We start from the raw sequence: 12,342 nt of genomic DNA, 5'->3' as shown, positions 1-12,342 counted from the left end.
AAACTATTAAAAATGTTACTCAAAGCAAGGTGTGGTAGCGTACACCTTTAATCCCAGTGCTTGGGAGGCAGAGATGGGCTGATCTCTGTGAGTTGGAGGACAGCCTGGTCTACAAATTAAGTTCCAGGACAGAAGGGCTCTCTTATACAGAGAAACCCTGTATTGGGGGGAAAGGTGTTAATCAAAATTGCCAAAATAAGATATCAAGCAAAGCTATTTTTTTATCCATCCTTTATATATTCAAAATTTTATTTACTGTTTGGTTTTTAAGTTTTTCTTATTCTGAGCCTGGAATGTTAAAGCTATTTACTGTGAATTGTAAGAGCACAGTTGTACTTGAATCATTTTCCTGATTATTTTTAGCAGACAAAATTACTTACTAGAACCTGAAAAGCATAAAAGGAAATGGTTTCAGCTGCCACTGAGGAGTGTGTCATCCCTTTCTTAAATGTGTGGCCAAGGTCTTCCCAAACAAGACAGTGGCATGTTCTCACCGGGCCATAACCCACGCTTCATCCAAGCGCCACCGAGCTGCGGGCATCTAACAAAGTCCGGCTGTGTGTGAAGGAGAGCTTTCATGCTCTGAGGTGTTTAGATTGTATTTCCATTGGCAAAATATGGAATCTGTCTCAGGGCTGTGGAGAGAGGTGCGTGTCTCACTGAACAGCTGGCGGAGTGGAGCGCGCAGCCGCTGAGACCAGAGTAGTTAATGAATGAGTTCGTGAGTAGGGAATGCATCTCTGCGCCCACCTGGGGGAAAGGCTAGGGGTTTTGGTTTTGGTTTTGGTTTTGGTTTTGGTTTGGTTTGGTTTGTTTGTTTGTTTGTTTTTTAAAGACGTGTTCCACTAATCTGTTAAAAAACAAACCTTTCCATGCGGAGGCTGGAGAGATGGCTCACAGTGGTTAAGTTCCTCTTCCAGAGGACCCAGGTTCTGTTCCCAGCACCCATATTGTTGCTCACAACCAACTCCAACTCCAGTTCTGGGAATTCTTTGTACTGTTAAGGCTTCCTCAGGTACCAAGCACACGAGTTGACACATATATACACATGCAGGCAAAATAGCCGCGTGCATAAAATAAAATTTAATTTTAAAACACACTTTATCTGCTAAGTGGATTTTCAAGGTTTTCTTTTTAGACCCAAGAAAGAGCTCTCAGTCCAACACAGAGTTTTGGAGTGGGTTTGATGCTATGGGCCACACTCTGTAGCTGTCACCGGTGGGTCCTCAGAGCATCCTGGTCTGTAGCTGTCTGATATTAAATAGCCATAAAAGGACAGAACATTCTGGAAATCCCAGAATATATGCAGCTATTCAGTCAGCAAAGACAGGCACCACTCAGAATAGTGTGCCTGTCTGAGGATATTGCCTGTCTGAGGAAGGGGAGTCTCTAGCAGACTTGATCCTGATGCAGTGTGTATGCAATTCAGCTTTGCTTTTGTGTGTCAATAGCCAGAAGATAATCACTGTCTTATTTTCGTATGTGCATATTTTTAAACATGTGTAGACATGTCATGATTTTTTGCATTGATGTGAAATTTCCTTTGTTCACAGTGCTAGAAAATAAATTATTAAAAACAAAAAAGCACAGTTTTACATTCCTCATCTCTAAGTACCACATGCCGCACTCTCCGTATCCTTGCAGAGGCCTCAGCCCCTCACGTCTAAGCTGATCAGTGGGCTCGCCTGTGCCGAGCCTATGACGAACTCTGCATACAGCATCTTCAAGGCCAAACCAGATTCTATACATTGCAGTAAGCATTTCAGCTAAAATGAGATAGTAAGGCAAAGCCGCGTGCACTGCAGGGCGCGGACCGGCCCAAGGTGTGCGTGGGCAAACCTTACCACACGCAGCCGGCAGTTCTGCACTGAAGCTGCTGTCAGAAACTACTGTTGTCAGGAATTCTGTTGATAGTTCCTATTGGGGGAATTGCTAGCAGACGGGAAATCAAAGAGTCAGGATACAGTATTAGCAATGCATGGTTTTTTGTTTTTTGTTTTTATCACAAGCTATTAATAATTCCTGTAGCATCTGTGAGATCCACTTAAATAGTTGCTAGGAAGAGTTTGTTTTCCCAATAAACACAACCTTGTACAGGATTTTCTTGATGGACTATTTGACTAAACATGTCAGCGTTTATTTACACTCAGGATGGTTTGCTTCACTGTAGTAAGGAGAAACTGTGGTGGTGCCCCGTGTGCTCTGCCATGTTGATTATGCCAGGATCTCATAAACCATTACATGTGAAATAGTACCACATTTATACATTTTAAAACTTGGTAACTGAGCTGGTAAGATGGCCCTTGCCACCAAGCCTGACAACCTGAGTTCAGTCCCCAGCACAGGCTGGTAGAAGGACAGAACTCACTCCCGCAGGTTGTCCTCTGACCTCCACACAGTCACACATACACAAAATAAATGGATGAGTGAATGTCCTAAAAGAATTTATATTCCTGTTTCTGTTGCTTGTTTTTGATTAAGCCTTTTAAGAAATATCTCCAATAATTAGATTTTTAACAAACCCCACAGTAATATAAAAAAATCCAAGGATTTTTCTCTCCTGGCTGGTTAAAGTTATTTTAGAAAGTAATTCAGTCTTGCCACCTAAATGTGACATTTTAGATTAGATAGTAAAATAAATGTGCAGCTTAAAGTTCCAGTTTTACTACCAGCACTTCCTGGTTAGCAGGGCTTTTCTAATTGAGAAATAATCCTAATTTCTTAAAGCTTCAATAATCAGAACTATTAATCAGGAGTCTGGCTTAGCCCTTTTTTTTTCTGTTTGTGCTGCTGTTTGGTGTGAGCATTAGCAATGAGGCATTGATTTACATTCCATACTTGGGTCTTTTCTAAGACACTGAGAAATGTAAAACTTTGGATTTTGATGTACATACTCCTCCCTGGCCTGAAGTGTGGTGAGCTGGGGCCGCCATCACACCTGGTCTGTTGCTGCACCTACAAGTCACATGCCAAACCACCAGTTTTCAGGCAGAATGGTGGCTTCTATTGAAAAGCACTTTTGACATTTTATTTAATTTATGAACAAATACCTATGTGCCCATGTGTCTGTTATTGTCAAGAGGTTTGGGCTTTTCTTGAAGGTCTCATTTAAAACAAAAGCAGAAACAAAATAGCCAGCCAAGCTGAGCCTAAGAAAAGAACAGTTGTGCTGCCCTCCGCCTCTGGTTCTCTCATGTCAAATGCTCTGTGCGAGGGTCTCCTTCTCTGTCACGTTTCCTGTTCAATGTTCCACTGAGGGTCTCACTTGGCTTAGAGACCCTGGGAATTTCTCAGTAGCAATGATATCATGGCTCTAACGCCCTGGTGGGCCTGTTGGAGGAACTTTTGCTACTTGGAAACATAACCAAAATGTGCAGTGAAATTTCACATCAAATACTTAAGTTACACGTTGGATAACAGTGTTTGGCCTTTCATGGAGGCATGTTTAACCCACCCAAGAAAATCTGTTAGGTTTTAATTAAAAAACACAAGATGTTATTTTAAATGTTTGAGATCTAAGGGGTCAGAAATACATACCTTGAGCCTGTGCTAAGCAATACCTTCTCCAAAATTAAATTGTCACAACTGGCTTGTGGGATCTTGCCTCCGTCAGAACCAGACAGGAGAAAGGTCCTGTTCCTGAACTCACTTCAGACAGAAAGTGGCATGCTGGGGGAAAACAGAGAGTGGGAGGAAAGAGTAAAAAGATATATTTGGAATTTTCTCCCACAGACTTAGCAGTACAGCAGTTGAGTGTCAGTCACCAATATGTAGGACTGGGGGGTGGGGGGCAGTGCTGAAGAGGCTCCTCTGCGTCAGCCACAGTGTGGCCTTGAGCAGACCCCCCATCCCCTCCCTTCAGTATGAATTACATGGGATCTCAGAGGTCCCTGCTGTACTGATGACATCTGTGAAAACTGTATACTTTTGCTAAACAGATGACTTTGTCATAAACAGTAACTTTTAACATCTCCAAATACCAAAATATGTTTCTCCAAGGTCCATATAGTTTAGTTTACCTGATGTGTAGATTTTACCACTGTTATCAGTACGCCTTGCCCCCTGACTGATTAGCTCCTAGGTGATGGGCTGTTGGGCCACAGGAGGCGTGTTTTAGAAGGGCCTGTCTTGGCTCTGCTCTCCTCCACAATCCCTTCCCACCATGCTCTCATCTGCATCACCACAGGTCCAGAAACAGAGAACCCAGTCGCCAACTCTGAACACATGAGCCCTTAAGTTACCTTTCTCTGGTGTTTTGTCACCGTGACAGAAAGCTGACTGACAAGGCCTCTGACTACAAATACCAAGGTGTGAGTATTCTTTGTTTTGTACGCCACACAGATCATGTGATCAGGAGAGAACCCCTTTTCCTGTATAATCTTCCTCTGTTGTGGGCTTCAGTCAGAGCTGAACTAAGGGGATTCCCTAAGTCTGTCTTTACCATAGATCGCACTCCTACTTTCCAAACCCCAAATAAACAGTCCCTGTCTGGTGATTCCACTTTCTTCATGCCTCAAACTCACTGGGACTAAAATCACTTCCCTGTGTTCACTTAAGCACCTTAGCCATCTCTGTTTGCCCTCCCCTCCCCTGTCCTCCCCCCTCCCCTCCCCTCCCTTCTGGTCTCAGCTGCTGTTCTCCTTTCTTTGTGACTCTCAACAGCCTGCTGTGCACCTCCATCCGTGGCACACTCTTATGTTCCTGTGCAGCCTGCTGCTTGCACTGTTACTCTGTTTCTCCCTTTCTCACACCCAGTGAGCTCTCTGTGACATCCTTCCTTGGCAGCTAGATTGCACACTTGTGAGAAGTATTTTATTTATTTCCTTGTCTATAGTACTCAACCCATAGGAAATCTAAATAAATATTTTAATAAAGGATTTCTCTGAAGTTCACTGGCAGCCTCACCTGAGGACATAGTTAATTATAAATTATGCAGAAGTCATGTTATATAACCCCAACCATACACAGCTCCAGTCCAAAAATCAAACTTAAAAAAAAAAAATGAAAGTAAGCCGGATGAGCTTTCTGGGCGTGCCTCCCAGCCCCACGGCAGGCTCGGGCGGCAGCAGCCCCAGGAGGCACTCTTGTGCAGATGTTAATAATGTCCCATGTCTCGGAGATTGGGAGACCTGACACAGACAGGAGAATATAAATCCTGTGACAGCAGAAAAAAGGTGTCGGCTTCCTTTCAAATGAACGTTTCTAAAGGAGAAAATTATTATGAAGCACAGATTAGTGTTATATATAATTTTATATGTTAATAATGACAACTTGCTATCAAGGAAAGATTGTTTTAGACTCTATGTCCTCTACTTCAGAAGTTAGTTTTTCTGTATAACAGTCTATGGGGATTTCCTGTTCCAAGTGAGACAAAATTGTATCACTGGAAGAAAGGATATTTAAGTCCCTTATTAAATTTTTTTTTACAGTGGAACTTTATCAGTACTCCTTAACAATGTCAGATAGCAGCTCTCCAGCACTGCAGGGTCATTCTGTAATAATGTAATACATTGAAAACTTAAAAATCGGGGCCAGAGAGATGGCTCAGCGGGTAAGAGCACTGGCTGCTCATCCAGAGGTCCTGAGTTCAGTTCCCAGCAACCACATGGTGGCTCACAACCATCTGTAATGGGATCTGATGGCCTCTTCTGGTGTGTCTGAAGACAGCTATCCTGTATTCATATGAATAAAATAATTAAAAAAATAATAATTATAAAAGGAAAACTTAAAAATCTGTTAAGACTTTTCTTTTTCCTAGAATTTAATTCATTGAGCCATCATTTAGCATTTATTAACAACTGGCAGTTTTCCCAGTAAAGGGACAATAAGACATCCACAGGAATGTTGTAATGGAAGAGGCTTTAAAGTCATGGATAATGTTTGCTCTACATGATGTCTGCTGTCCTGGTCTTGGGTGACCAAGCCCTTCAAGCCCCATGTTCCCACTCCTACCCACTTGTATGCCATGGTTTCTAGACGTGAGTTGGTAGGTCCTAGAAGTATACAGTCCATAAAGATAAAAAAGCTAGACCATCTAGAATAGGATCATGAAACTCAGATAGAACTTGATTAGAAAATGCTTTCTGGAATAAAATACCAATTCTGTTGTTTAAATTATATGGTGTAGAACTTTAGAGATGGGAAAGATTAATGTGTGCTGAATTAGAAGTGAAGTCGTAAGGACACTGGAGTGGGGGTGGGGAGCTGGCTCAGCAGTTGGACACACTTGCTGCTCTGGCCTATGTAAGGTGACTCCCTCCAGCTCCAGGGTGTTCTCATGCTCTGACCTGCAAGGGCACACCGAACTCCAGTATACATAGTCACACACAGATGTATAATTTAAATAATAAAAATACATTGTAAAACACTAAAATAGAATAAACACTAAAATAAAATTGAACTCCATAGATGCTCTCGGGTACATCTGTCTCCAGAAATGTGGCTCCATGTCCGAGCTGTCTCTTAAGAACAATGTCACATGTCTGTATAGTGCAGAGGGTTCTTAGCATCCTGTGCAGACTTCTTATCTCTAAGGTACTTTAAACAGGACTGAGCAGGGAACAAATGTGTGGTTAATGGACAGTTTTTAAATTAGTGGAGAAACAATATTGTACTGTGAACTGTAGATATATGTAAATTGGGCATCGCTTAAAAGCAGCATCCACGGTGTTTAGGAGACTGAGAAAGGAAGATCTTGAGCTTGAGGCTAGCCTTAAGGTTCAAGGACAGGCTGGAACTGTATATAAAGACTCTTCCTTTAAAAAAAAATAAAAAATAATAAACCAGGAGAGTTGCTTTGTGTTGGGCCTGGTTACACACAGGCCAAGGTGAGGTGTTCACCTTGAACTGAATCTCCTTTGGCCACATGGTTCTTCCCAGTGTATTTTTAGAACTTTGTTGTGTGACTCATTCTCAGTATCCTCAGAACCTTTTAGGGGGGCAGAGAGTGGATTTTATTTGGGGGAGCAGGAGTTACTTGGGCCAGGTATGATGAGTAAAGCAGGGGATCAGTGAGAAATGCCATTTCTGCCCTACTTACTATTCTGGGTAACTTAAGAGTATTTTCTAGCTTTGGCTCATGAAACAACCAACTGGAGAGTTGTCTTCTTTAAAAAGAACAGTTTCATGTTTTGTCATTAGTCTTTCTGTTCTCGTATAATGGTTTTGCTCCAGCATAATGACTCCCGGAAGTTCAAATCTGCTCTGCCTAGCTCTTGGGACCCACAGCTGCCTGAGCTCATTCCCCTTTGCTGAGTGAGACCTTGGATTTTGACATTTCTTTGTTTCAATGAGCAGGTCTCTTCTTACTGAAAATACTCTCCTTTCAAGGACCAGTCTAATCCAGTTCATTCTCCTGGGGAGTATCTGTGCCTCTTGTGCCTTGCAGTTATTGGTACAGCTCCTTTCTTTCTGGGGCAGATCTGTTCTGAAAAGCAGTGTCTGTTATCCTAGGAGACACAGCAATGCTGTGGGACCGCTCCAGCACCTCACTGTGCTCCATCCCAGTGCCGCTCGCTGTGCTGGCCTGGTCACCTCACTGTGCTCCGTCCCAGTGCCGCTGTACTGGGTCGTGTCTGCCCTGTGGTTCTCACCTTTCCCCCCAGGCTTCTTAGGGGCAGCGAAGCAGCTCTTCCGTACTCACCCGCCAAGGCATGGACTACATGATGGTAACAGTCTGTAATTCAAGGTGGTTTTTCTCTTTGTTAAAAGCTACCTACTTTCCACTGTTACTATAATAAAGAAAGGCAGAGTTTTGAGGTTTTTACATTCTGTGTTTAGGAGTTAGGAAGTACATGCACGCACAGCACTTATGCGAGAGTCAGAACTATTAAGGAGTTGGTCTTCTCCATTCCAGGGACTGAACTCACAACATCAAGCTTGGCAGCAAGAGCCTTTACCCACTTGTGGACCCAGTGTAGGGTTTGTTTTAACTGCTGATAGGGTGATAGTGTGAGTGTGTGGGGCAGCCTCCTCTAGCCTCCAGTGACATTCCTGACTGTTTCCTGGGAGATAACCCCTAACTTCCTGTATTGACAATAAATAAATATAGCTAAGCCCTGGGTGCCATATCATTTTATGTAGCAGAGCACATCGTGTCCCCTTGCATAGATGTTATTATGACAAGCAGTAATGAAATGTGCTGTTGTCTCCTATAACCAATGTAATCAAACTCTAGCATATCCAATAAGAACCGCACGGCCATTTCACTGTCAGATTGGCCACACCCAGAACAGAGCTTACACACTGCAGTTGGAATCAGCTGTGGATTTCCTTTGAACAATAAAACTATTTTATCAAAACACTCAGGGTAAAAATTTCTAATGTAGGGGCTGGAGAGATGACTTAGTGGTTAAAAGCACTGGCTGCTCTTCCAAGAGACCCAGAGTTCAATTCCCAGCAACCATAAGGGAATCTAATTCTTACAACCATCTGTAAAGAGATCCGATGCCCTTTTCTGGTGTGTAGGTAACTTATATAGATAGAGAACTCATATACATAAAATAAATCATTAAGAAATTCTAATATAATTTTCTGTTTAAGAGGTGAAATGTTAGGTATCTGTATTGAGTCTAGCCTAGTTCTTGGTCTGTTGACATTGGGTTTTTGCTCATGGTAGAGCTGGAAAAGCACAGGGACTAGAAAGCTGTCTGCAGAACATCACCTGCAGAGCACCACCTGCAGTGCGTCACCTGCAGAGCACCACCTGCAGTGCGTCACCTGCAGAGCACCACCTGCAGTGCATCACCTGCAGTGCATCACCTGCAGAGCACTACCCGCAGTGCATCACCTGCAGAGCATTACCTGCAGTGCATCACCTGCAGAGCACTACCCGCAGTGCATCACCTGCAGAGCATTACCTGCAGTGCATCACCTGCAGAGCACCACCTGCAGTGCATCACCTGCAGAGCATTACCTGCAGAGCACTACCCGCAGTGCATCACCTGTAGAGCACCACCTGCAGAGCATCGCTTGCAGTGCATCACCTGCAGAGCACCACCTGCAGAGCACCACCTGCAGAGCACCACCTGCAGAGCACCACCTGCAGAGCATCACTTGCACTTCACCACCTGCAGTGCATCACCTGCAGAGCACCACCTGCAGTGCATCACCTGCAGTGCATCACCTGCAGAGCACCACCGGCAGTGCATCACCTGCAGAGCACCACCTGCAGAGCATCACTCAAGCTGCATTTGACAGTGGCACATTTGTCTCTGGGCCTTTTCAAACAGGTTTCTTCATCTTACTTTTTCTCATCATGCAGTCTTCTCTGACAGTGCAGTAGTTGAGGTTCCTGCAGTGTGGTGTGGCTTTTTCAGAAAAAGAATTCTTGCTTTGATTGTTGACATGATTTAAAGATGATGTGAAGAATTTTCTAACTATTTAATTTCTAAAATTCCTTAGACTTCACAATATTTTGAATGATTATACAATATTAATTTCTTTTTTTTCCCTACATCTAGTTAAAAAATCTAAGTTTAGAAGAACTACAAATGCGGCTAAAAGCACTGGACCCCATGATGGAACGAGAAATAGAAGAACTGCATCAAAGATACAGTGCAAAAAGACAACCTATCCTGGATGCCATGGACGCAAAGAAGAGGCGGCAGCAGAATTTCTGACCAGATTCCCTGTCTCAGTATGACCAGAGACTAAGCAACCACAAGAGTTGAAGGAATTATAATACTTTTTAATCCCTAAAATGTATATTCTGCAATTTTTTAAAACTCAAAATTGATGGTACACACCTAGATAAATTTCCCAAAGCAAACCTTACAGTCGTGCCCACCCTGACGTCGTTTTGAAAGGATGGGAACAATACATGTGCTCCCTTCTCTCTGCCAGCTGTCACACCTGCAACAAAACCCATCTAGAGTCAAAGCTGCATGCAGAGACTTTGGAAAGCCAAAGCTGTTGCTTAGCCACAGCACTGGTGGGCTCTGTTACTGTGTTCTTTACCCCTATGGAGAAGCCTATTTATTGACCCCTAGGTAGACTTATTTATTTATGCAGTTTCACTTCTTTGTTTTTTTGTTTTTTTGTTTTTTTGTTTTTAAGACAAGATCAGGATAGTTTTGGTGAATGTCCGGACACATTGCATATTATAACACACAACCAAATTGTACACTAAGCAGGGAGCTCTGGGAGTATTCCTTCATCTCGATAGAAACAAAGTCATGACTGCCCTAATATCCAAATGGACCAGACATTTTATACTGAAGATTTAATACCATTTCTACCTTTTGAAGTGTTAATTCTTGATTTTGATATTGCTAAAAAATAAAACTATATATACATAGGTCAAAAAGAGTACAGTATAAAACCAAAGAAATCAATGAATTCTTGCACACAAAAAATGTGTAGGAAATATTTTTAAAGACATGAAACCTGAGAAAACAATGTAATTGTTCATGTTTCTTTTATTCGTCTGCAGTAGCCTCATCCAGTTTATTCTATGAGAATATGCTTCTATCACAGGACTTTTTGTTGATTTCATTTATTTCCTGGGAATTGGTAAGCATCATGTATCTGACAATAAAACAGTAAGAAACATTTATACTAAACTAAATCTTTAGGGCCTAAAAAGATATTAAAGCATTAGAAAAAGACTCATTTCTGAGGAGCATTAGCATTTGTGTAATTGACCTGGGACCAGTCTTTTCCTCCACTACACATGGCCATTTTGACAGTGTGTGTTCTTTTATGTGTTAATTACTATGTGTGCATCACAAAGACAAATAAATTCCACTGTGCCACCCAGAATGTGCAGCAGTTTTGTTGTTGTTGTTGTTGATAAGCTCAAGCCCTGGATGGACTCTGCCCTGCACAAGGAAAGCTTGCTTGGCAGGGCAAGCTTTATTAGTGGCGCCACTGAGAATTCAGGTCTCCTGCTCATGTCCCAGGCCACCAAGGGATACAGTGGTCCTTGCCACAATGGAAGGCACCCTGACAAGTGTCAAACAGCAGAACTGCACTGGGACAAGAGTCTCCAGGGTCAGGAGAGTGTGGCTTCCTTTGAGGCTGAAGTTTACCACAGAAGGCAGATGAGCTACTGAAAGTGTCTACCATTTTAAAACAGCACTGTGCTGTCAGGCTTTGAAGTGACATTGGTTTAATTCTGTTGGATCCTTATGAGAAACATTTTGTATAATTACATGTAAATTATAAGACTGAAAGTAAGATGACAGTAATGACTTACTTCCTGCATCCCACTGTGTATACTATGTTAGTCAAGACGTCTCCCTGGATCCCACTCTTATTGAAGTCCACTCATGAACGAACAGTAAGACATGCTCAATAGCTCACGTGCTACCCAGGTGTTCTTTCTTAATAGTCTTTCTTGTCCCGAGCCTAACACCTGGTAGAACCCAAGCAAAATCACCTACTGGAAATGGACAAAAACTTAACAAAGGTAATTTCTGCTCACCTGACTCAATGAGGTTCTTAGACACTTGTACTTCCTGTGGTTCCTGGGACAGGACACAGCCTCTCTTTAGTAATGTCATATTCTAATTACTTATATTCATAAGTAATTACACCCTGTTATAAAAACATCTACATGTCTACACATATATTTTAGGAGAAATAGGAGAAATGGGTATTGTTTTACCCTAGAGCTGTGTTAAATGAGTTGAAACATTTTAACATAATCTGTCTTCCCCCTCCCTAACCTTATCCTTGCAACCCCACCAAAAAAAAAATGTTGAAGAAGGGTGATCATGAAAGAAATCTTTAAGTCTTTAAGTTGAGCCTAATTAATCATGGCACCCAGGAAAAGGAATTTTCTACTATTTCTGAGTTTAAGAAGAAATTTTTTGTTTAACCTTCCCTACTTGGAACTTTCCAAAAATAAGAAAGCATACTGTCCACACACCCACTCTTGACCAGCTCCCGTGCTGTGAGGGAATGGAAGCTAATGAGTAGGGGCTTTATCTCTTGGAAAGCCAGCTTTGTCCTATAAGGTGACAGTGCTTTGTGTTTGGTTTAATGAACTTAGATTGCTGCAATTAGAGTGTGCTGTCAAACATTATTATAACAAATAGTTCTATGTTCACAATGTGGGGTGTAACTTTAGCCCATGTAAGTTGGAGAAGAAAACAGACTTAAATGGACTTCAGGAGCATGACACCTTTTATTTGGGACCCTTCCGTGTTTTGACACTGTGCCGAACAATGTTACCTGAGTGCTGTGATATCTGTCGATCGCCGAATGACACCGTAGGGTTCGAAGCCATGCTCCACTCTCTGCCACATGGTTTTAACTTCAGGAAATCTTAAAGTTCTGACATGTTTACATTCAATAGAATGCTATTTTTGTTTCCTATTTTAATGTTAATGATTAATG

At 42.2% G+C, this 12,342-nt stretch overlaps 1 protein-coding gene across 2 annotated transcripts in view; it reads left to right on the top strand.

Annotated features, from left to right (window-relative positions):
- Stk3 (serine/threonine kinase 3) overlaps positions 1-10,761 on the top strand; it is a 267,772-nt gene extending 257,011 nt beyond the window's left edge. For both annotated transcript variants that reach the window (XM_052160772.1, XM_052160773.1), the window contains one exon: positions 9,462-10,761. In XM_052160772.1, the coding sequence (XP_052016732.1) occupies positions 9,462-9,620 (159 nt within the window). In that variant the 3' untranslated portion in view covers positions 9,621-10,761. The remainder of the gene's footprint in view (positions 1-9,461) is intronic.
- The last annotated feature ends 1,581 nt before the right edge of the window (positions 10,762-12,342 follow it).

Source organism: Apodemus sylvaticus, chromosome 17, assembly GCF_947179515.1.
Source record: "Apodemus sylvaticus chromosome 17, mApoSyl1.1, whole genome shotgun sequence".
Taxonomy (NCBI): domain Eukaryota; kingdom Metazoa; phylum Chordata; class Mammalia; order Rodentia; family Muridae; genus Apodemus; species Apodemus sylvaticus.
This window is presented reverse-complemented; position numbering and strand designations above follow the sequence as displayed.